The following is a 25709-nucleotide window of genomic DNA, read 5'->3' on the forward strand; positions in this document are numbered from 1 at the left end:
ATCTGCCTTGATGCCTAAGATGTGACTGTATTCACTGCTGGAGGTTTTCCAACACTGTAGCCAATTGTTAGCTAAAAAGTGAGAATTGTCATTACCATTAAGTGTGGTAAAGACAAATTCTGGTTGTAACGACAAATAGCATTAGTTGAAAGCATTTATATATATATATATATATATATATATATATATATAAAAAAAAGTTAGCTAATAAATGTATTAGCCTATTACATAAGTTTATTCTGTACAATAATTTAGATCATTTTCAGATTCTTAATTTATCTGAAAATGTATGTCATTTTCATTACAAAACTTCAGGAGATTTCTTTTGATGTAGCATCCTAAACACAAGAACAAAGGTACAAACATACAGAATGAAAGAAGATCCTGAAAAATACAAGCAACACCTTCAACAAGAAAAGAGAAGTGGGCCTACACAGGTAGACAGGTTTTTTTTTTTACAATGCAAATTTGCACACCTCGACACTTCATATGGTATGTTAATATAAATATGAAGCTCATTTTTGCACATCATGTACTGTATATATTTTGCATCCTATATATTGCATAGTTTTCTTGTATATTTTCCATAATTTATATGTTTTTCATTCATTTTTCTCTGAGTATTTTCTTCTGCTATTATTTTGCACACTGACTGCACACATGCTGTAATTTTTATATTTTCATTGGCTACTTTTCATTCCTATATCTAGTAGGGCTATGTTGCCATATTGCCTTCCATTTGCTGCATTCTTATTTATATTCTATTTTCTTCATTGTATCCTATTACTAGGCTATTTGCTGCTGCAACGACCCAATTTCCCCACGGGGATCAATAAAGATTCCTCTAATCTTTTCTTAAATCATGTCATAAAGTTTTATGCCAGTCTAGAAAGGCAGTAAAGTTGATTATGCAAATCAAAGGCTTCCCCCTCCACTTCGGCCTTCTTCGTGTGTTGGTGGCAGCATGTGCTCTATAGGTGGAGTTGTTCTTTGAGTTAGGCGCCCATGGGTGTAAGCCAGTGTAAAGTGATACTTCAGGACTGGAGGGAGGGGAGGGAGGAGTAAAGGAGCGACGCTTCCTAAAAACACATTTCCTTCTGAGTTGTTATGCTGTGTGAAACTTCAGGGATTTGTCAGTGAGTATCCAAACTTTACATAAACCGATCCGAGTCGCTTTCTATATAGTTTATGATCCTGTAATAACCCCACCTGGTTTCGCAGAGAATAGACGCCTGCAAGGTTTGCTGTACTACTTTCTGTTTCATAGCTGAGGAGCGGCAGGGCATAAACAAGCTCCGCTGGATTTCCTGGATGGAAACGGACAGTCTGCTGGCCGGTAGCGCGAACGGAGGGTCATCGGATTACGGCTCCAGGTCGGAGCCGGATCATGGAGGGGCCCCCGGGAGCCGACGCATGTCCTATTCAGTCGCCGGGGGGTCGTGCAGTGTCGAAGGAGGTGAGTGGAGGTGGATGTTGAAGCTAGTACTAACTCTCAGCAGGTCGGTGGTTCCCAAACATGGGTCCGGGGGCCTGCATGGGGTCCCCTAGAAAAATCAGGAATAGTTTAATTTCATGGGAGAAATGCATATGGCTGTTTTGATCATAGGTCTCACTGTGTCAAGTCTTACCTCCCCACCTACTATAGAAAATGACCTAGGCCTATAGTAACCCTATAATATATTTCAGAATGATACTATACAAATATCACAGCAAAGCTATGAGTTCTTATGGGAATATTATAGTGATACCACAGGAGGAAAAAATACCATAAAGTACAATAAGGACACTAACTCACTATTGAGCACCACTGCAAGTCCCTATAGGAATATTATAGGAATATTATAGTGTTGCCATAGAAAGTAAAAATATCAAGTAAGGTCACTATAAATTCACTATTGAGCAGCACAGACACAATAACAAAACCCCCAGGTACCAAAGCAAACTGACTTCATTGTTTGACTTGCCCACACACAGAAGGATGCTAAATATTTCCAAATGCGTAAATACATTAAATCTCAGTCAATCTTATCCTTTGAGGTTTAGTGGCACTGAACTCATAAAACTCCACTTCATGGCAGGTAATGATCATTTAGGGAACTTGTTTTATGACTAATGTTAATATTCTTTAGCTATTTGTCCATCTAAATATACTGCAGCGTCTTGTATTTCTATGACGTAGAATGTCTTGTAGCATTTTCCGACATGTCTACCATGTACAATATTGTATGTGATTTGTAGTGATATACAGGAACCTCAAACAAACTGACTTCACCCACTTTGCAGAATTTACCACCTTTATAGGCTGACATAAAACTTTATGACATAAATTAATAAAATGCATCATAGTAAGTAGTATCAAACTGATGTTTTATGAAAATATGTTCTTTTAAGGAAGCATAAATTAATGCTTTTCTGAGAATATGTGGTAGCTACTTTTATCTGTTCCTTCATGCCCATGAAATCACTGGACACAGACATAAGCAGGGGATATGATAGCGCTTAGGCCTATTATTGTTTCTATGGATATTTAATATCTCCATAAGCATGATAGCTGAAGGAATGAGTGGTGTTGTAGTGAAAAGGCAGTGTGCAGGATTTCCTTGGTGAGATGTGTTAGGTTTTTTTTTTTTGGGGGGGGGGGGGGGCCCAAATGAGCGGTAAGTGTTCTATTGTTACCGCCACTGCAAACAAGTGTGAGAACTGCCGCTCTCAGTCCATTGTGGCGTGTGCTTGGTGTGTGTTTCAGCATTGTGGCCTCTTCGACCGTTTAAAGTGTTGGCCTGTCAGTGGCACCCACCGCCACAATGACACATCCTGCTCTGACGCATAGAGTCAGCAGTGTGTGTGTGTGTGTGTGTGTGTGTGTGTGTGGGGCGGGAAACACAGGCCACAGCTGAGTCACCATGTCTGCTCTGTTCTGTATGTAAGTGCTACATGGAAAAGTTACAGTTATTCAAAATCTGACAACTGTGGTGCAAACTGTGGTATGTGATAAAGAAATAGTCTCGTTTCTGATACTGGCCATTCTATTCTATTCTATTCTATTCTATTCTGGTGAAGTGGAGCTTATTCTTCTGTCTTCATCTTTTAATTCCACCAGCATCAGACAACTCTCTCTCTCTCTCTCTCTCTCTCTCTGTCACAGACACACACACACACACACACACACCTCAAAGCTCTCTTATCCTCTTTTCTATGCATGCAGTGTCCAAGCGTAGCCCATATGGTTACATTACCGTACTTTAGCTGTCCGCATCTGCGTTAGCCTACTACTGTTCTTTAGCCTTGTGAGGCAACATGTAGGTAGCTGCCAAAATAAAGGAAAACACCCTCCAATAATGAACTTTAAAGGGTTGGGCCACCGTCAGCCATCGCAACCACTTCAAATATGCCTGGGCGTCCATTGTACCCAGTGTGTGAACCTCCTACTGGAAGCATGGGACACTACTGGCCCACAAGAAATCCCATTATTTGGTGTATTATTTATAGTGTTGGAAAATACTGTTTCAGTCTCCAAAGCTATATTTGAATGAGTTGTTTTTTATCTTTTATCTTTGCACTTTTTTAAACTTTTTTTAATCCTTTTCTTGTGACCCTTCACGATGTTGGGTATCTTGTTTCTGTTACTGGCTTTTTTAACCGTGTCTGTAAAGTGCTTTGGGGTACACTGTTGTATGAGACGTGCTATATAAAAGAAATTTGATTTGAAGCATTCTATAGGGATTGCTTAATTAGCAGACATTGTATATGTGTGGTTTGAGGGTGGCAGGTTGGCTTAGTGGTTAGAGAGACTTAGAAAGACCAGGGTTCAAATCCCCATGTTGACAAGCACCCCCTTACTGAAGTGCCCTTGAGCAAGACACTGAATCCCTACCAGCTCCAGACTCTGACTCTGACCTCTGACCTCTGACCTCTCTGTGGAGGGAGGGGAGAAAAAAGCCTATTTCACTACCAGTATCAATAAAGTATCACATTATCTATATTGGTTTTATGCTTAAAACAACAAGCCATTCAGTGGCCACTAGTGTTATAGTGTATACATAATATACTATAAAATTCCTACAATATCCCCATAGGGACTTATATTTGTCCATATATGTCATTAATAATGAGTTTATACTAGCCTTATAGTATGGTATTTTTTATGTATATGTTTTTTACTTATTCCATTATGCATGATATTTTTAAGCTTTCCTGTGATGTTAGTATAGTATTCTTTTAATATTTATTATAAAATGAATATAGTTCTTTATTCATAAGAGTAGCTTTGCTTTCCCTTGGAGTTGAGTGGACTTAAACCATTCCAGGAAAATATGCCCCACAGCTTTACCCCAGCACCCTGCTAGACCCCTTACCTATTCAGGTGTTTTTCTTTATTTTGTCTGTTTTAGCTGTAGTTTAGAGGGTTAGGGTTAGAAACCTTGTCTTCTCAGCTCCTAATCCAACCAGTTCTAGGGACAACATCATCTCAGATAAATTATACATTCTGCAGCCTTGTTCAGCCAAGTCATGCTGAGCCAAAATACACAAGGTGAGTGAGGACTGCAAACATCCCAGTGCTGCAGCACCTCTGGGCTGTACATAGATCCGTGACACAGTATTTGTTGGTGATAGCGCTGTAGACGGTCATGCTTCTCAAACTGTTTTGCACAGATGACGAGGCCCTCTACATCCAGCAAGCTGTCGTATTCATCGAGGACGCCATACAGGTAAAGGCATGAACAGACACACACAGTATATAATGTTTTGACTGGGGTTAGGCATGTCACTGGGTCAAATATATGATGCCCATCATATGTTATAGTCTGTAAAAACAGACTTATACTCTGTGCTGTGTGCTGTGTCTTGTTGAACTTGTACAGTATCGGTCAATCAACCACCGGGTCGATGCCAGATCACTGCGTCTGTATCGATGGTACTACTCAAGGATATGCCAGTGGTAAGTTACAGTCATTCTGCTCATTGCAAAAGTTTCTCTCTTTTAGCTTGCAGCCTCTCTGTGGTTCACAATTTCTAACAACTGCTCAGGCAACTGCAACTGCCCCCTTCCCTGGGGGTTGTCAAAAGGCATTCTGGGAAACGTAGGATATTACTAACTGAAGTAGAAGTAGATGAGGCAGGTTGAGGGAAAGTGGGTACAGCAAAAATTTAAATTACTGCTAGAATGTACTGAACATCACAGATTGATAATACAGTATATAACAGTGTAAGAGGATTTTTCCTTTAAAGCCCCTGTAATCTTTACCATAATCCTTTTTCAAGTTACTTATGCCTGATTTATAAATGATATCTGAATAAAGCTGCGTATGCTCGTTGAAAGTAGTGCACCTGTGTCTGTAATATATAAATCACAAATAATTGATGATAGTTATTTGCTTATTGTAGAATATTTAATTCTGACTTTAATGGAACACATCTTGCGGTTGATAATGAATCTTGCATTCCTCATGCCTCAATTTACAAGTTTCTACAAACTAACAATAATTGGCCAGTCAATATGAAGCTGTGAAGACTTAAAAAAAAGGTTGAAGAATGATATCAACCCCATTAATACTTTTAGGCCACTTCATATGAATGAAAGTATTTATGCAGCACACATAACCAGCAGTTAATGTATGCAAGTCAAATCTAAACCTGAGCTTTGACTGTTTTCACATCAAGTTGAGTGTCACTCACAAAGAATACTGTATGTTCCAATGTTCAACCATCCCTCCATCCCTCCATCCCTCCATCCCATCCCTCTCTCCCTGCCCAGGGGCCTGGGTCTGAGCATAGCGGTGGTGTTGCTGCTGGCGTTCGTGGAGCGTCCGTCCTCCCTGTCGGTGTCCTCGGACCCGCGGCACGCCGCTCCGCCCTGGCAGCCTCCCTGCGGCCTCACCGAGAGCATCGAGATGCTCTGCCTCATCGTCTTCTCCCTCGACCTCGCTGTCAAGGTGAGCACAGCCACGGGTTTCAGATAAACTCTGTTCCACTTGCCATACGTTAGCTTAAGTGAGTCTAAATTTGATCTTGTAGTTTTTATCATCATAATGGAGAGCAAGGATCGATTGGCAGAAGTTTATGTGGATGCTATATCTGAAAAAAATCACATTCAGGACAAGTGTTCCCTCTAAGCTGATAGTTTTGTGACTTACATCTAAGAATTTATCACTTTGACCAAATAATATCATCTTCAGTCACTGCTCAAAAGCAGATTTCTAAATTTTGGTGTCAATTATATAATGCCACGTTCACATGATATCAGAAGAAGTAGAAAACCAGCGTGACATCTACAACTTGGAAGTGTTCACCTGTTTAGCTGGGTATCTGGTTAACTGGTTTAACTGGTTAAGTTAGCAAACATATGGTCAGTTGTTGTTGTTAAAAAGTTACTTTAAAATCAACCATGAACAAACTAGTAGATATTGCTTCCTCCTCTTAAGTAGAGTTGATTGTATTAGTGTGAATATACTCATGATTTTGATTTTTATTACCTTGAACTGCTAACATTGATGGATTCCCTGCCATGTTTGCTGCCTGTGTTGACGGAAGTGAAAGATATTGGAGCCTACAAACAATTTCTGTGTCCTACTTGTACTACTAGAACACAGTTTTCCCAGTCAGCAGCTTGTATTTACCATAAATATGATAAGACCTGAATGTGGCATAAGTGAATAGATGCAACTGGTAATGTTACAACTGACAGATAATGTAACAACTTTCCAAAATGTAATAAAATCTAAATGGCTTGAAAATGTAACAAAACCTTTAATGTAATAAATTGCTAGGGAATGTAACAACATTAACTGGCGATTATGACTTCATAAGAGTTGTCACATATTTTGAACTGATGATGCAATAACAATATTGACTAATAATATAATGTAAGAATAAGAAGAATGTACGAAACTCAAGGTATCACATTATTTGTCATTATTTTTATTACATCATCAGTTAAAAATATGTTACACGCTTTATGAAGTCATAATTGCCGGTGAATGTGATACTGTGAGGTTATTACATCATCTGGCAACTTATTACATTAACAGGTTTTATTATATTTTTGACCCATTCAGAGGGATAAATTACATTTTAACAAGCTATTACACTATGCTGTGCTTAATGCATTATCAGTTGCTATACACCTCTGCCTAAGAAACAGTGGCCCCTTCCTTGGCAACTCTGAGCAAAGTACACTGTAGCAAGACACTTCATCCATGACCGCCCAGTGGCCACCATTATAAAACTCTGTTTGTACTGGGCAGCACCCAAGGGTAAAGGTGCGCATGTGTTTATCTTCCTCCCCAGGCCAACCTATCTGATTAAATAAGACTTAGACATGCAACTTGGCACATGTAATTATTGTGTATTTCCTAATTATTTGTCTATTTGAACCATCGCCTCACTTCGTCTGTTTTTGTCCTCAGGGCTATCTGATTGGCTGGGAGGAGTTCAGGAAGAACAAATGGCTGATCGGCTACACTGTAGTCATCTCGGCCTCCGTCGTTGATTGGGTGTTATCTGTCAGCATGGTGTGTGACGAGGTGAGGCTGTTCAACCGTTCAAGCTCTTACATGGTGTGTGATGAAATAGCTGCAGGACACAGTGAACATAAAGCATTTGAGAAGTTATTGAGTGTGCAGCAGTGCATTGGGCCAGGATGAAATGCATCAAATAAGATAAGAGCATTATAGAATATGGATTCCATTCCTAAAGTTGATCCTAAAATTGATCGAAATGTGATCTCTCAATTGTACCTATCAGAAACTGAGAGTGCGAAGACTCATCCGGCCATTCTTCCTCCTCCAAAACTCCTCCCTGATGAAGAAGACACTGAAGTGCATCAAGAGGACGCTGCCTGAGATCGCCAGGTATCTGACTCACACACACAGGCTGCCCTCTTTGGAGGGTTTTACTGTCTCATATCACAAAATAACCATAATATATCTGTGGGGGTTGATGGAGTTGTTGATCAATACAAATTAATCAATGATTACTGCTGCTGCTGAGATTTCTGGCTTTCAAAACTCACTTTCTAGAGTCTGTACTTTTGAAAAGATTTTAAAGACGATTATAACTTGCACCTTATGAGTGAATCTTCTATTCATTTAAATGGAGTTCATAATACCAGTTTGATCTAGGTCTGTTCACACCAAGCATTTTTAGAGCAGTTTTTTTATTCAAAATCTGGAGCATTTCCTCCTTTAGTTCACAGCACCAAGACGCCTGAAAATCTCTCTGTCTCTGTGTAATGTGTTAGGAGTGAGAACATAAAACAACACCAACACGTAAGGGTTTATGGGTATAAGGAAACATCTGACAGCCAGCATTTCCTCATGCTTGGAAAGCCTAGCATAACAAAATGAAGTCTGGACTGATGCTCATATTCAGCTATTTCTTCATGTGTTCTTAACTGGTGTGAACACCAGAGAAGAAGAGCACAGACAAGTCCATTATGCCTAGCTGAAGTTACAGGGACTGGAATCAGGTTTGTTTTGAATCCCTCCACTGCCAAAATCTCTAACCTGGCAGGATGACAGGTCACCAAAACTCTGTCCAATGAACAAGCTACATGTGAGTCATGTGACTTTTGTTTAGCAGACCTGGTTGGCTTGTAATTGGACAGTGTGAACCTAAAGGAACCAAATACAAAAATGCAGATCTCCAGACTTCTTACTACAGTTGGTTTAAATCACATTTCACCAATGGAAAACCAGCATCTACTTTAGAGCATTCTCACTTCTATCACTGGGTCCCCACTTCCCCATAGCCTTACCGCACAGACAGAAGCCACACACTGATATACTGATATACTCTGGTTACACTGTATAAAGCCACAGTGCTTGTGATAACGCTGCTTAATCAATGGAGAGCCACTTGTGCTGTTGCTTCTACACTGAATCAACCTTAACCTTTCCCACCCTCTGTGTGTGTGTGTGTGTGTGTGTGTGTGTGTGTGTGTGTGTGTGTGTGTCTCTGTCCCTGCAGTGTGATCCTGCTGCTGGCGCTCCACCTCTGCCTCTTCACTATGATCGGCATGCTGCTGTTTGTTAAAACAGAGGTGAGCTCAGCTCTTTTTTCGGTCACGCCCTGGTAAATACACACTGTACAGCTGACGCCTGGGCCTGTACTCAGGCCCGGACATGTCCCAGACACACACACACACACACACACACACACACACACACTTTCCTACACACATATACCAAAGTTTCCTCTAATCACCAGTAATAATTCAATAATTCCTTTTCAATGTCTCTAATTATTATCTCCATCTCTCTTCTTCTCTTCCTCTCTGTCGCCTCCAGGACGCGGAGAAGAACGGGGAGTGGGAGTTGTATTTCAGAGACCTGCCTCGTTCCCTCACCTCTCTGCTGGTGCTGCTCACCACGGCCAACAACCCAGACGGTACCGCTGCTTCATCGTTCATATGATAAACACGCCTAGCACTTTGTAGCAGCTTAATATTCTGTGCTGCTTCGGAAGTAAACCACGGTCTTAAGGCATTTGTTTTGTCCTGTCACAGTGATGATCCCTGCCTACTCCTTAAACAGAGCCTACTCCATCTTCTTCATCACCTTCAGTGTAATTGGTAAGCATTGATCATTATTGTCTATATATATGCAGCAGCCTGTAGGTAAGGTGAGTAGCAAAGTAGCAGTAAAGTATACATGATACCACTGCTAAAGCAATACAATAGAGTTTATAGTGAAGTGTTTAAAAGGGAATTTCTTTTGTTTCCTCTCAGGAACCTACTTCTTGATGAACTTACTGACAGCCATCATCTACAACCAGTTCAGGGGATATTTACTGGTGAGTCCCACATCTTCCATCCAGAGGATATCATGATGTTCAAGAAAATCATATTTTCAGTCACAGATAACTGCTTTTTATGATGCTTTTCATTTTTAAATATTTATTTATCCAGGGAGAATTGAGGCTACTGAGCCCCATGCTCTTTTCCAGCAACACCCTGCTTCATGTTCACACTGTTCCACACTTTCCCACCGTCTGTCTGCAAAACATCTGTCGCAACCTTACAGCTCCTCCAAGATTCATGAATTAAAAACAACCAAAGGAATGAAAGAAAATCCAGCTACTCTTGGAGAACAATTGAAAAGCTTTAACGTTAAAACCCAGTGCATTTCAGCTGTAATGACCTTTGTCAGGGTTACAGAACAGTGGTTTGACAAGTAGGAACTGGGAAGTACAGTGCAAAAACACCACAGCAAAGAGCACTTAGCAACAAAGATGGAGACAAAATAAAAACAAAACAAAAGACAGATTACACAGATTACCACTTTAAGGACATAAAACATCTAAAGCAAATCCTCCTGTCCATCCGTGTGTTGATGCAGATGTCAGTCCAGACGTCCATCATCAGGAGGCGGCTGGGAATCAGAGCTGCTTTCCAAGTCCTCAGCTGCCAGGGAACAGGCCGGGCTGCTGTGTAAGACACACACACACACACACACACACACACACACAGATGTAATGACACACAAACACGCAGAAGGCATCTTATCTGGACAAAACTGCATGGGTATTTATCAATCATTAGGTATCATGTTTGCATTTATTTGAAGTAGGACACTAATATGGGAAGACCAGTGGAGACATGTAGCAAATGATAATGTAATAATGTATTAAAATGTGTCTCCCAATGGGTTGAAAATGTAATAAATCTTGTTAATGTAATACACCTGGATGTTGTAATAACATCACATTATTACATTAACCATCCATTATGACTTCATAAGGCGTGTAACATGTAACAACATTTTTTAGCTTATGATGTAATAATAACATTGACTGATAAGTGGTGTAACATATTCAACATATTTGAATGTTACACCACTTATGACGTAATAATCACCAGTTAATGTAATAATGTGATGTTATTACATTATCCAGCAGTTTATTATATTATCATATAACAGGATTTATTATATTTTCAACCCATTTAGAAATTAACAGTGTATCCCTTATAATGTAATAATCACTGGGAAAAAAATATTACAATATCAGTCTGAAGATGTCATTAGATTACTCAGCAACCTATTATATCAGGTTTTATTACAGATTTGACTAATTTAGAAGGCCATTTTATCATATTGTAACAAGTTATTACAGTATCTGGCATTGTCAGTTGCAACAAGGAGATGTTGGAAAGAGACTTTATTGCGCTCATGCAGAAAAAGCATCTTCCTTGATGCCATACTGGAGAGAGAGAGTGACAAAAGATGGACGAGATAGTAAGAGTAGAGGGATCACGGTCAACCCCACGGATTGTGCAGATTGCTAGTTGATAATGAGATGAGAAATGAGATGAAACTTTAAAGATTTTTATGTAAAAATACATCCGTGTCATCAGCATAAATCATGAATTGGGGCTGCAATACCCAGGATTTCCTGGTTATTGAGGTCCTCAAAATTCAGACAGTTACTTCTGCCATTTGGGACCGGCAATGTGCGAAGTTGCTTAGTGCAGCTTTAATGAACGCTGTAGCGAAAGTAATTAACATAATGTCATTACAGTCTGATGGAATAAACAGTAACATAAAATTGAATTCAGTCAGGAACACTCCAGTCACAAGATAAAACCATATATAGCAACAAATGGTAACACAGTTTGGTGGTTATGGCTCTGCACCAAGCTGCCCCCTGCTTACCCAGCAAGCATGCTGAAGGTAAAAAATATGAACCAAACATGACTGGTGTAGGTGATTCTTAGTACCAGCTGATCAGTAATAGAAAGATCAAGTCAGACTTACAGAGAAGGGATATGCATGCATCCTATGAGAGCTCATTCTACAATTACATGAACCTAAGGTTGATCCAGTGCAATTTCCCTTGAATATAGCTCATTAAATCATAAGGCGAGATACGCAGCTGCAGCATCTAGAGACAAGGGACGTATATTTAACTAATGAGTCAGTATAAGTGAACCCAGCTGACCACCTCATGCTCTTATGTTAGCCTATATGCAATTTATCGACAACAGCAACATGTATCATTTAGGATATTTGCCCTCATGGCTTTTGAGCTGAGATAATATCTTTAGCTTCCATTCGAATATAGTGAGAGATTCAGTGTGGAGCGCAATAAAACCCCCAAAACAAAATTGCTTCTCACATAGGCTGCCTTCATTACAGCAGATTGTCAGTCAGTCTGTTTTTTTCCTGATCAGAGAGCGTGTGCGTGTTGATGCGGTGCTGGAGGTGATGTCCAGGGTCCAGATGAAGAGCTACTACAGAGCGGCCATCATCAAGGTTAGAGCTAACAGCACATCACACTGTCCAGGTGGAGGTGGGCAGGGCTGCATACACACTGCAACTTATACTCAATGGGCTGCAGGTTTGAGAGAGACAAATTGAAGACTTTTTAAGACCTTTTTAATGCTACCTGGAATTTAACACCAATTACAAAACCCAAATAAACAAAGCTGGCAAAAAACAGCCTGTTTGGAATGAAAGCTGTGAAACTATAAATGGGCAGGATAAGAAAAAGGATAGCAGGAAATTGATTGTTACGGGACATGACGTCGAATTGTGTTTAGTAAAGAAGATAGGATACATATTGTACGACTTAGGGGACAGACAGCACAAGGAAACCTGTAATTACATGGTAAAGAAAAGACTTCTAATAAGTTTTAAGACATTCGTACTTTTTACTTTACTTCTTAAGACCTTAAATTTCAATAATAATGTAATTATTTTAAGACTTATTCAGACCTTTTAAGGATCCGCAGATACCTTGTGCATTTAATCGGTGAATTAATTTTTCTTCTGCCCATGTCCATCTACCTCCCACACCTGCAGGAGGTGCAGCCGTACTCAGCCGTCGGCTACATGGACCGAGACGACTTCAGGAAGCTGTTTGACGAGCTGGATAAGGATCGCATCAAAGAGGTAGGATTTATTCAACATTTGATTTCACTTTGAGATTTGTTATGTATGTCACTGACTCTATGTGTGTGTGTGTGTGTGTGTGTGTCCTCCCCAGCACCCACCCTTGCCCCAGTACAACTCTCCAGTCCTGCAGAAGCTCCAGGTGGTCTTCAGTCACTACTATTTCACTATAGTTGGTAACGCGGTGGCACTGGCCAACGTCATGTGCATATGCGTAAGTTGCACACGCACACACACACACACACACACACACACACACACACTGACCAAGCTGGCTAACATACCCTATAATGTTTCCTTTGCGTGTGTTTCAGACCATCCTGGTGTTGAACTCTGACAAGTCCATTGCAGAGAGAGACGACTACAACATGGAGGTTAGCAGCTGTTTTTTTTTTTTTGTCATATGGAGTTTTAAGTTGGTTATTGATTAACACTCACCTCACATGCTCTGCTGCCTTGGCTCAGGGTTCGTTGTATTTTGCAGACAGAATAGAAAGCCAGTCTAACTGGTTAAAGCAGCGTGTGGTTCTGTGCTGTGATCCTCTGTGCATTTTACTGCAGCTTAATCAGAACTTTGTGTAACTTTGTGTGTGTGTGTGTGTGTGTGTGTGTGTGTGTGTTGTCAGATCTATATAGCTTAAATTCAAACACTGATTAATTAGTGAGTCTACAATCTTAACACCTCCTTTACAGATTGGATAGAAGAACCTATTTCGGAAAATAGATTTCCAGTTGGTTTTTCTTTTAATTCTTAAGATAATCTGCTTCACAAACGAGTAGAAGTGAATGTGAATTGCCCCTAAGCTGACACTTTCCCCATTGGCTGTCAGGTGATCAACTGTTGCTTCATCTTCTACTACCTGTTGGAAATGTCTCTGAAGATCTTTGCCTTTGGCTGGAGAGGGTACCTGTCCTACAGGAACAACATCTTTGACGGCCTCCTCACCATCCTGCTAACGGTAACACCGCTGCGCCAACATACTCTTTTAATGCTGAATACATATGGAACTGTAGTGTTAACTTTACTCAAATGTTAAAGGAATACACACAGTTTTTGGGGGATTGGCCCAAAATCCTCCATGTGTCTCCGGTATATCAGGTCGGGACAATCTACCAAAAGCTTTCCGTATTCCTTTAATGCAAATTGGGAAATGAAAATACAATTTCACCATTGCACCATCAGGCAAGAGCAAGTCTTTGAAAATGAAATTTGCATTTCTATTTTCAACTTGTCAAATAATGTGCATACATGACAATTCAAATTGGATTATTGAATTAAAATTTCATATGAGCATTTGATCCCCTCTCCTATTTCTCACATTTTCATTTTCTTGTTATTTTTCCCATTAGGCCCTGCAGATCACTATATTTGCCACCTACAGACTTCCATGGTAGGTTTCTATTTTCCTCCATTCATAAATGCTTGCATATTATGATTGTACACCTGACTTGACACTGTGTGTGTGTGTGTGTGTGTGTGTGTGTGCACCACAACAGGGACCCAACATCTCACAGTCTGTCTCTGTGGGAGATGGTTCGCCTGGTCAACATGCTCATCGTCTTCCGCTTCCTGCGCATCATCCCAGATATCAAGGTACACAGTAGATGGCTGTAGGACGACGCATCGTCTTGTGTGTTCTAATAGCTCAAAGCTCAAGCTACTGACACTCTACTACCTCATCACAAATAAGATCCTGTGATTTTGTGTCCCTATTATGTGTGTTATGCATACTTCATTTTGTTTCTCCAGCTCATGGCTCTAGTCGCTAGTACGCTGCTGGACCTGGTGAAAAACCTCCGGGCCTTTGCCGGAGTGCTGGTGGTGAGTGACATCATCACACACACTGTCCACATCAGCATACTGCCATCAGTTGGTGTGCCGTCGCTGTTTGGTAATGTTTTAGAAACATACAATCATTCATTCATTCATTCATTCATTTATCCATGCACTCATTCCTTCATTCATCTATGCATTCATTCATTCATTCATCCATTCATTCAAACATACAATCATTCATTCATTCATTCATTCATTCATTCATTTATCCATGCACTCATTCATTCATTCATTCATTCATTCATTCATTCATTTATCCATGCACTCATTCCTTCATTCATCCATGCATTCATTCATTCATTCATCCATTCATTCAAACATACAATCATTCATTCATTCATTCATTCATTTATCCATGCACTCATTCATTCATTCATTCATTCATTCATTCATTCAAGAGTTTCATTCCAAAGTGAGACATCTACTATTTGAAAACATAGCTGCTCTTAAAATCTGAAATGCAAAACCCATATGGAATTCTATTGAAGGTATTAGCATATTAAGAGCTTTGATTTAGATTTAGAGGAACAAACATGCAGAAAATTTGTGTCCACACTTGCAAACACGCCTTAATATAAATATAGTAATAATAAAAACAATATAATAATAATAAAATAGTAACTTTTCTGACAATGACTTCCATCTCAGACACGTATTTGTAATATTCATTGATTTGAGTGATGCATAAATCTAAAATCAAAGTGCAGCATTTTGGAATGAACCTGATGCTTTCCTAACAGCAGATTCATCCTCTCTCTGTAGGTGGTGTACTATGTGTTTGCTGTGTTTGGGATCTGGCTGTTTGAGGGAGCCATTACACCACCGCCAACACACATGATGAGGTATAGTAATATAGTGATACTGCTTAATATAGTTATGCTTTTCTTCTCCTCTCTTACATTCACACCTGGCATTAAAATGTCTCACAGAATTCTGATTTCTCTTTCCCTTGCCAAGAGGAAAGACGCTTCCTCTCTGACAAAACTGACAGTAAACACTTTGTCTTCCTTATTCCTCATCCACCAGTATCCTGACAAGACTGGTTGAATCCCTTTCCGTACTTTCTATATGTGCATTGAAGATCCATTGCATTTACGCTGTGGCCAAATGTGTCTCTGACCACGTCTGGAGCTGGTTTGGGTGATCAGATCTTCAATGCATTTCAATGTGTGATCAGAAAACACACTGAAGATCTGTTAATGCAGGGGGAGAGGAGGTCCAAAAAACAGTAAAACACATAACAAATCTCGACAGCATCTGCCATCCATACAGATAACCTTTGTTCAATAAGGGTTGAGTAACATAGTGCAATAAAAAGTCACTCGTCAGTGCAAAAACAAAGTGCTTACACAGGCAGAAAAGGGCTACATCATTTAATGTGCAAATGAAGCAGTCACATTACAGTGGGGCTAATTAGTCCCTGGTTCTTAAATGTGTGTGTCTGTGTGTGTGTGTGTGTGTGTGTCCTAGTATGATGTCCAATTCCACCACGGAGAATATCACCTCTAACTTCAGCTATGCTTGTGGCACCTATGAAGAACTGGGCTACTGGCCCAACAACTTCAATGACTTCGCTGTGAGTAACAAATCCATCCAGAAGATTGTTGAAGGATTTCATTTGATCCCTTCCCCATCTCTCTCTCTCTCTTAAATCATGTGGTTTTACAATAAAAGATATGGGCAGTGAAATGGGAAATGACACTGTGGTCTTCTTTCTTACTGCTTATGAATTTTAGCCAGTTTTGGCTATACAACCAGTTTTTGTCTGGTAGTTGAGAGTATTATGCAGAAAGAATAGGTTTGATTTTATTTTTCATTACTTTGTTTTCCTTCTTTTTTAATTTAGTCCACACTGTTTTTATAGCTTTGTCATATTGTTGTGTTTGAGGTAAGTGTATATGTTCAATTCTGATTGGCCAATGATTGCATTCTGAGGTGTGTTATTAATGAAGAACACACTGCTGTTTCACATCAAATCATATCACTCAGCTGTCAAGAGTCCGGTCCAATTTGTTGATTTCTATTCAAACTAACTGGCGCCACCTTGTGATAAAATGACATTACTGCTTGGTTACTTTTAAACATTCTCTCTCTCCCTCTCCCTCTCCCTCTCTCTCTCTCTCTCTCTCTCTCTCTCTCTCTCTCTCTCCCTCTCAGGCATCCATCATTCTGCTCTACAACATCATGGTGGTCAACAACTGGCAGGCATTCATGGAAGCCTACAGCAGATATACCACCGAGTAAGAAACCACACAGTCCACTGTTAATCCACAGCAGAAGTTATTGTTGTTGATGATGATGATGATGATGATGATGATGATGATGATAATGATGATGATGATGATGATGATAATGATGATGATGATGATGATGAAGATGATGATGATAATAATGTTTCTTGGCTCCCTCCCAGCTGGGCCAAGGTCTACTTTGTGTGCTGGTGGCTCACTTCCTCTGTCATGTGGGTCAACCTGTTTGTGGCGCTCATCTTAGAGGTAGGAGTCGCACAGACCACATGGATCCATGGATGCATACATTCATATAAACTACATCTAAAAGTACTAATATACCAATAAACTGCATGGCCTGTTGGATAGATCCGTTTTTTCTGATATGCATTGTTTCAGGTGGATTATGACCCAATAAAGTAAAGAAAACCAATATAGTTGCATTAACTTGTGCATGCATGAACTGAATGGATGGTGATGGATGGACGGCCGAGCAGATCAATCAGTATAAACTGCATCTTAAAGTTTATACGATGCATAATAATAACCTTTATGTCCTGTCTTCCAACAGAACTTCACCTATAAGTGGGACCGCAGTCACAGCTGCTCAGTGACAGAAGTGGAGCGGACCAGATATGAAACCTCTGTGCAGCTCATATTCAAGTAGGCCGACCTCATGCTTATTGTTTTGTTACAGCTCTCAAGACAGACACTGTATTTATACATGACATATTTATGTATTGGGTTTTGGGTGTGGTACGTATTTATCTTATTGAGTTAACTAGAATGTGACATCATCTGTACTTGTCCTCCCGTCATTCCTCTTTTCTCTCTCCTTTGCCTCCCTCTCTCTCTCTCTCTCTCTCTCTCTCTCTCTCTCTCTCCAGAGAGCAGATCCAGGAGCCGACAGAAGAGGAACTACTCAGTCAGCTACACCAACACCCTCACCTGCACCTGCACTGGTGACACACACACACTGACACTCACTCACTCACACACACACACACACACACACACACACACACACACACACACACACACACACACAGCACTTATCTGCCAGTGCCCAGTCACAGAGGGACCACTAAGTTTTATGACTGCCTACTGTGTGTCAGAAGATCACCAGCGCTGATGGAACAACAATATCACAATGATCTACTAGTTTGTCTTATATTATTTTACTTCTATTACTTTACTATGTACCACTGAATCCAGTAGGAAGCAGGTTTTTCCATTATTTGTCATGTACTTCATCAGTGAAACCACTGCGAGGCGCAGATTGGAGTTTTAGTTCTGTAAACATTTGTCAGTGGCAGAGCTGCTGTGGAGGCAGAAATACTCTGATTAGTTGAGTTATGCTGCATTGGAAGTGGTAAATACCCAGCTGGTAGGTCTTAATAAACCAACCTACCCACCTTCCAGTGGTCCAGCTCGGAAAAACCAGGGGAGAAACAAACTGAACCTGGAAGGTCAGCTAGCTAACTAGCTAACCTAGATAACTTTATGGCTAGATTATATGTTTTCAGAGCACTAGGCTTCATAATATTAGCTTCCTCCTCTCTTACCTCTTGTCTTTTTCACTGGGCTTCAGTCTAATGTTACTTAGCCAGAAAAACTGTAGTTCTTTGGCTCCGCCCACTGAGGTTTAATTCAACCAATGAGATTATTTCTGCTTCCTGCCAAGAAATGCTTATATTATTAAAACCCCAATCTGCATTTTTTTTTTTTTTTGGTTTTTTATTTACTATAAATATTCAGCTATAAGAAACCAAGTCCATTATCTGGTCATGCTCTGGTGTCACTTGTTCATTGCTTGGGAAGAATGTATGAGTCTAAGAACTGCTGCTGTAAAATTAGAATAACCTATACTATGGTGCTAGTTTACAAAGATTCAGCACATTTTACTTTTGAAGTCTTTTTTTATTTTTATTTCCTTTCACTGGATGTAGTCGTTACAGCACCGAAGCACAAAACAACAATACAGGATCTCACTAATTAAGGACTTACAGCAGGTTATTGGAAAATAAAAAATTGTTAGCAGTTTCACCTCTGTGTGTGCAGTATTGAGGTCACTGGGGTGCATGCTAATATTTTTGCTGTATTTGTGGTGGATGGTACAAGACAGCTTAGTATCATATCAAACCACACAGAGTCTACAATTGTAAGTATTTGCCATAAAGCCAGTTTATTCTTTTAAGTCAGATTCAATTTTTACCTAAAAGGGGAAAAGCTTACTTCTTGTCAGTGTGTTATTTATTATAAATGGAGATCTTTAAATTGGTAAAATGTCTATTGTGTGCCTTGTTCTTTTATAAAATGTAAATACAATTTAAATGCATTTTGTAGTAAAAAAAAACAAACGAACAAAAAAACAAACAAACAGAAGAGGGAAAATAAACTGCACAGAAACAAGTTGGGATGTATTTCCTGGTGCCTTCATTAACATGAGATATGGCTCACTTTCTTGTTCAAAGTGATTTTAAAACATGTATTTTAAAATAAATGTGTGAAACATTTTGTAAACACCTTGTAGACTTGTTTTTGGAGACACAGCGGCCGATGATGAAGTATCATTAAGTTGATACTGGAGCGCTTCACTTGGGGAAAGAAGCTTAGTTTCAGTTTTAGCCATTCTCTCTGCATCAGGACTCTTACATCTCTCTCTCGCTCTGTCTCTCTCTCTCTCTCTCTTTCCTCCTCTCTCTCTCAGTAAAAAAATCTGTATGATAGGATATGAAAATGTACCAAAAAGTAAAATATGTGCAGTCTGGAATAAGTGAAATATAAAGTTGAAAGTCAAAAACCTTAAGTCTACAGAGGACCATACGTATGTACAGAATGTGTCTAGGTGTATAGATGCTATGAAAATATAGCTATATATATTCATCTCAACAAATATATTCAATGTACAGATGTAGATAACATATTTGTAATGTATCCAACACAGTACAATTACAGTTATGAATTGTAACAGCCACATTTGAGATGTGGTACAAGACAAACAAAACAAAAAAACATAGTGTCAGAAAATATTCTTGCCTGGAGCACCAATTTTGTTTGAAAAACACTGCATGGAAATATACAGAAGGCGATATCAGATGTCTTTCCACGTGGGGGCAGCAGTGCGCGCTAACCGTGCCAAATCTGCCTGAAAAAAACGAAAGAAGAGGAAAAACACCTTGAGAGGAAGAGGAAGTTGCAGCTTGTTTTCTTCACAACCCATGTGTCTAAGTCATTTTCCCTTAGCTCTGGTGTCAGAATTGATTAATTTCTCTTTAGGAAGCCAACAAAAACGTGCAAATGGACGGTGAGTTTAATTTTCGAAGACAGCTCTGTAATATCGGTCTAATGTACAAGTGCGTGACAGTTAACGCTCGCTTAGCCCCGATACGTTCCTGAACATCCAGCAATTTAATGTTGCCTTTCTTATCGGCAAAAGAACAACATTAAATCAACATGATCTGCTTTTCAGTTCGGCATGCATCTAATCTACGAAGCAGCTGTAATTTTAATACAATTCAATGTATATAATTGCTTCCCCTGGATTCCCCACTATCTTCTTAGATCAAAATACACCACTGAGGGCGGTAGTGAGCAATGTGAACTAATTTTAAAAAGTTGAAGTTTTATTGAAATAAGTGGTGCTTTTTGGATTTGAGTATGCCGAATTGAAGGGTGGCTCTTAAGGATTCAGCAAAGATCCTCAGTCATGATTAACCAGGTATGTGCCTTTGCCGTTAAGCAAGCCCACATGAAATTACCAGACTTTTGAATGGAGATTGGCGTGGCGACCTCTCCATACAAGTTAGAACGGAGAGTATGAGGTCCCAGAAGCCTGGGCTTTGTGTGTACAGAAATTGTCAATTTAATTGTAAAATGCATACTATCTGTCCATCTTAAATGGCGGTACACTACGGAATTTCTAAATGAAATGTGATGTATTTCCTGTTTCAACTATAATATGGGCAATGTAATATAAGTTTTATCTTTATGTTTTCCACAGATGGACTTGTTCAAGCCAAGTTCCCTCCTGACCTGGAGAAGATGCTTGGTGTTGAGGTGAGCAGACAGATTATTTCTCAGTTACTTCTGATACAGTATGTAGTGTAACCGTGGCATGTTGGAAACATAATGGCACCCATCAGTAAGTATTTTGTTAGAATGCAGACCTTTATCTCTATATGAATATTTCTTTACACCCTAGTTCCATGGGAAATTTCAAACCTAATAACCTGTGTGAACTTCTTTATCGTCTTCCTCTCATCTCTAGTCTCAAACGAACACTCAAGCGAACGCTTTCGTCCAGGCTTTCCTGAGGAACAGCATGCAGTCCAATTCGCGACTCGATCTGAAGGGGATCCTGGCTCACAAAGCCGTGATCCTGGAGTACGCCCGGCCCAAGAAGAAGAAAGAGAAGAGGAACAGCAAGAAAGCCAAAGGGCTCAACGCCAGACAGAAGAGGGAACTGAAGGTTTTCCAGATCAAGCCCGAACAGCAGAGGTTGGTTGGTAATCTAAAACTTTGGATTGTCGCAGTTGCTGCATCCTGTTGCTGTTAAAATGCTCCACTAGCCATAAGCTAACTGTTGTATGTTCTCAACTCTAGATATGAACTTTTCCTGCCTCTACATAACTTATGGAGACAATACATTATTGACTTGTGCAGTGGATTGAAACCATCAAGGTGAGAATCACAGTTTGGAGCTCAGTGGTATTATCGCCCATTAGAAACCACTTCAAAAGCCTTTTCATCTCTGTCATATAGTCTGTTGCTTGGTTGTTATTTTCTCTCCAGCATATCAGTAGTGTTACATCTCTGATAAACTTCTCTCTCTTTTGTAGCAGTCCACAGTTTGTTCAGCAGAAGCTTTTGAAAGCAGACTTCCATGGTGCCATTATCACAGGTAGGAGTTCGCTCTTGCTTTCTGCGATGGAAATCTTGCAGCTGACTCCACTACAGTTAACATCACAAGGCTTGAATCAGTAACACTGTGCCGTGCTGATCTTCACTGATAGTGTAGGCTCTGCTCACTTTGGGTTTGACCGATGTGGGTTTTTGAAGGCCGATATCGATAAATATCTTTAAATCTTATTGCTATGGCCAAAAATTACAAGGATTCAGTGTTTCCCCCAGAATTTTATTCTTATCAGGGTGGAAAAGCCTCTGAAACAACATTTAGACCATCATGGAACACTAAAACTCGACTAATGAAATTCTTTTAAATTAAGAATGAATTTACAAAAAACATTATTCAACAATAAAATGAAAAAGGATAGACTTATATGGGTCTAACCCGAGTGTTGCTACGTTAACAATTGGTTGTCGACTGTGACTTGGGTGTATTTCTGTAAGCACGTCATATCTCGTTTGTTATTTACCAGCGTTGTACTAGCATTTTGTTTTGATTCCCACAGTGGTTCGGTCCAGATGCCCATCATATGTGGGAACTACAGGGATTCTGGTTCAAGAGTTCAAACACGTCTTCAAAATCATCACCAAAGAGGACAGACTGAAAGGTCGGGCAGCTGAATGTGTCACCCACTGAACGCTTGTTTTACAGAAAGATGCACTCTTACCTCCCGGTTTTATTTATAGAGCTGTACAGTACGGTCAGTATAGATCATACACAGTTCAATCAGGAATGTCTTTGCATAACACATGAAGTACATGTGAGTCTCTCATACACATGCATTTTACCAAAGGGGTCAGATGTTTGTTGTTGTATTCTCAGAGCTGGTTAAGGTTCAGTCTTGCTCACAGACTTTTCAACTCGGACTTGTGATCAAACCTTTCACTCTCGGACCGTCTCTTAACACGTTTCTCCTCTTCCTCTCCCCTCCCGCTCTTTCTGTGACAGTGATCCCCAAGAGGAACAGCGTGTTTGCGGTAGAAATCAACGGCTTCGTTTCCCACATCTACGGGAACAAGTTCGAACAGCGTGCAAGCGAGCGCTCGGCCAAGAAGTTTAAAGTCAAAGGGACCATTGACTTGTGATGGCGGTCGTACTGCAGCGCGGCTCAGAAAGCTTTAAGGGACATGAAGTGATCTACGACTTTCATTGAAATCCAGATTTGCAGCAGCATGGACAGGTGTCTGGCACAGCTTACAGCGGCTTGTAACTGACATCAAATCACATTTTCACAGTAGAGGAGTAAGCTAGCTAATTAGAGCAGAGAAGCCTGAAATTCCAGCGGGTGGGGAGTTTCTGCTCCGAAAGAGTACGAGCCGGAAAGTGCGATTTGAATGCCAGAAATCTCAGCAGCCGGTAATTGCTGAGTCATTGATAAAGATCAACAAGGAAGAGTTTGGCAGAGGAATCAAAGCTGCGACAGGCCTGGGGGGGATTTCACAAAGCAGGATTAGTGAGTTAGCCCGCCAACTTTAAAAAGTGTTATGAAATCTATTTTATTTATTATCATGTTTATTATTAGCAATCATCAACATGCATGACTGAATGATGTTGCTAAACCTAAGCAAGTTTTGTTTTACAGATTCAAATCAGTATCATTGGGTTATAGCATAATATATTTTACAGTTAACTAACTAGCAGTTAGCTAACAGTTAGCTAACTTTCTAAGCTTTGTGAAATACCCCACACACACAGACGCCAACATTTGCCATTATACAATCGGCAGGAGATGCTTGTTGAAGAATGATGATTGGATTCATAAAAAAAGATGTGGATTCAGAGGGATCAGGAGAACATCATTATTCAAACTATTAAAGTTGGCAATGCAACAGTAGATAGAAACTCTAGACCTTTTTGTTGTTGAGGGAGGGGAGAGTGTTACACATTCACTTTCTTTACTTTATTGCCTTTACTTTCCCCACCCAGAGTAAATGGACATTGGCATTGTTGGAGAAAAATGTCAGCTCCCTGAGAACAAGGTTTGAAATGGTTTCAGGTTTTTGATTTGTAAAAATGTATGTTTTTATATAGGCAAAACAATGGTTTATTTTATTATGTACAATGTCCACTAGAGGACAGAGCAGCCATTTGCTTTGTTCTAACTACACAATAAAAAGAGTCTGCACTCAACTTCTCTTTGTTTCCCATTAGTGTTCACTATATCTTTAGGTTTTCTGCCATATGTCCTTTGATGGTAAAAGTATATTTAGTGGAAAACCTATGGGAAAAAATGGTAGCTGTTTTTCAAAAAATGTAAGTTAAACTAAGTTGGAGCCAAATTTGGACCGAATTAAAATACAGCGCCAATACAAGGAACTGATGAATGCAATAAATGTGTTTATTTTCCCCCTTAAAGCCCTTTCACGGGACTTTCCAAGCACTCGAGTCAGTTTTCCTTACCTGCATTCGTACTCTCCAGAGTGCCATGCGTATGTTTTTTCTAAAGCTTAGTTGTCTAACCACTTGTTAACGCTGCTGCCCTGGAAGTGTCTTCGCTTTGATGACAGACGGCTGAACAGTGGGGCTTTGTAAGTGTTGTCACACACTTTCCCATCAAACTGTCTGCAGGATATTATTTTTGAAACATCTATTTGTGCACTCGAGGGTTAACCAGGTTTCAGGAACTATCAGATAGGGTCACTCTGCTCCAGATAGAATCCAGATTTGCAGTCTTAAAATAGACTTCTATCTTATAAATAATGTTACGTGTTGACCCAGAAATATGTGAATGGACTAGATGAAAAAGTATAAAAGATGTATGTTACTTTCATTCACTTATCTACAATGCACAATAACTTAAAGACAAAAAAGTCTCATTGGATGGCAAAAATAATTCAAGATGTTCTCATTTCTCTGCAAACTGTTTTCTTTTAAAAAGTAAACATTAAATACAATTTTTAATCTATATTCAATATGCGTAGGCTGTGTTTTCCCCACATCTCCACCAGTTACATCACAAATTCTTGGTTATATACACTATATTGCCCTGGGATCAAGATTATCTTGATTCTCACCATCTACTGTAAACTATCCTAAAATGACCGCCTTGTTTAATCAGTTTTGAAAAAGCCAAGGTAGAACGTGATGGAAAACACAGTCTACAACTGGCCACAGAGAAGCATCCATGAAGCAGTGTGGAAGTTAGTAGGTAGGTGGTTGTTGAGGTCAATGGAGGACACTACTCATCCACACAGACACTGACATTGTTCCTGGGTTTGGTTTGTAAAACTGCGTGGGCAAAACAATGGTTTGTTGTATCGTGTATAATGTATAATGTATAATTAGTGAATGCTTTATCTTTGGGCTTTATGCCATCTGTCCTTTGAGGGTGTAAAACATTTTGGAAAAATCAGTGAGCTGTGATATTTTCAAAAGCGAACATGCATGATTGCCACTCACGTTTTTCAAGAGCTGAGTTGTCTAAGCACTTGATAAAATGTTGACCTGAAAATGTCTTTGGTCTGATGGCTGAAAACAGGCTTTGTGTATTTGACTGATTCACACAATCAACGCCTCTGTGTTTACTGGCAGAAGTAATGATGATGACTAATGAAGTTGCATAGATATACCAAAAGGTGTTTGATAGCCCTTAAGCAAACTTGGCAAGGCCGGAGACACGTGAGGTGGCAACATGTGGCAGTTTCAGGCAACTTGTTTTTAGCCCCAGGCGTTTGCGTGGCGGCTGTGTGCCGCTCAACCAGTCTAACTGCGTCTGTATTAATACCGCGGCTGTTTTTGAAAATGTGATTGTTTAAAACATGAGCTCTCCTCCAGTCCCCTCCGCACTGCCATGTTTATTATTGTCACAGAGAAAAGGATTCTCTCTTTTGTGGTGTACTAGTATT

General features: G+C 39.9%; 2 protein-coding genes across 4 annotated transcripts; both read left to right on the forward strand.

The window, feature by feature from the left end:
* The first annotated feature begins 1015 nt into the window (after nucleotides 1-1015).
* Nucleotides 1016-19478, forward strand: tpcn2 (two pore segment channel 2). Its single transcript, XM_078284974.1, has 26 exons — nucleotides 1016-1136; nucleotides 1268-1456; nucleotides 4654-4709; nucleotides 4863-4939; nucleotides 5756-5933; nucleotides 7407-7523; nucleotides 7744-7850; nucleotides 8968-9040; nucleotides 9288-9387; nucleotides 9506-9571; nucleotides 9728-9792; nucleotides 10338-10429; nucleotides 12170-12251; nucleotides 12801-12890; nucleotides 12985-13104; nucleotides 13205-13264; nucleotides 13721-13849; nucleotides 14241-14281; nucleotides 14388-14484; nucleotides 14641-14712; nucleotides 15490-15569; nucleotides 16198-16303; nucleotides 16885-16967; nucleotides 17141-17222; nucleotides 17527-17618; nucleotides 17843-19478. Exons 2-26 carry the CDS (start codon nucleotides 1312-1314, stop codon nucleotides 17919-17921), a joined length of 2289 nt encoding a protein of 762 aa, XP_078141100.1. The 5' UTR covers nucleotides 1016-1136; nucleotides 1268-1311; the 3' UTR covers nucleotides 17922-19478.
* Nucleotides 19479-20123: 645 nt separating this feature from the next.
* On the forward strand, nucleotides 20124-23994 carry pop4 (POP4 homolog, ribonuclease P/MRP subunit). Of its 3 annotated transcripts, none has more exons than XM_071910813.2 (7): nucleotides 20124-20262; nucleotides 20959-21014; nucleotides 21226-21455; nucleotides 21561-21638; nucleotides 21797-21858; nucleotides 22370-22471; nucleotides 22813-23994. In XM_071910813.2, exons 1-7 carry the CDS (start codon nucleotides 20256-20258, stop codon nucleotides 22947-22949), a joined length of 672 nt encoding a protein of 223 aa, XP_071766914.1. In that variant the 5' UTR covers nucleotides 20124-20255; the 3' UTR covers nucleotides 22950-23994. The 3 variants fall into 3 exon arrangements, with proteins under 3 accessions (XP_071766914.1, XP_071766916.1, XP_078140243.1); XM_071910815.2 differs by having other exon boundaries at nucleotides 20138-20266; XM_078284117.1 differs by lacking the exon at nucleotides 20124-20262 and adding an exon at nucleotides 20652-20676.
* Nucleotides 23995-25709: the final 1715 nt, after the last annotated feature.

The sequence above is a fragment of the Centroberyx gerrardi genome, chromosome 1, assembly GCF_048128805.1.
Source record: "Centroberyx gerrardi isolate f3 chromosome 1, fCenGer3.hap1.cur.20231027, whole genome shotgun sequence".
NCBI classification, from domain to species: Eukaryota; Metazoa; Chordata; class Actinopteri; order Beryciformes; family Berycidae; genus Centroberyx; species Centroberyx gerrardi.

Bases quoted from the DNA above. Each gene is read 5' to 3' on its own strand.
- tpcn2 (XM_078284974.1), top strand. From the start codon at position 1,312: ATGGAAACGGACAGTCTGCTGGCCGGTAGCGCGAACGGAGGGTCATCG. The intron at 9,793-10,337 runs GTGAGTCCCACA...GTGTTGATGCAG, and splicing joins AGTTCAGGGGATATTTACTG to ATGTCAGTCCAGACGTCCAT. The intron at 16,968-17,140 runs GTAAGAAACCAC...GCTCCCTCCCAG, and splicing joins TACAGCAGATATACCACCGA to CTGGGCCAAGGTCTACTTTG.
- pop4 (XM_071910813.2), top strand. The intron at 21,456-21,560 runs GTTGGTTGGTAA...TCTCAACTCTAG, and splicing joins ATCAAGCCCGAACAGCAGAG to ATATGAACTTTTCCTGCCTC. The intron at 22,472-22,812 runs GTCGGGCAGCTG...TTTCTGTGACAG, and splicing joins CAAAGAGGACAGACTGAAAG to TGATCCCCAAGAGGAACAGC.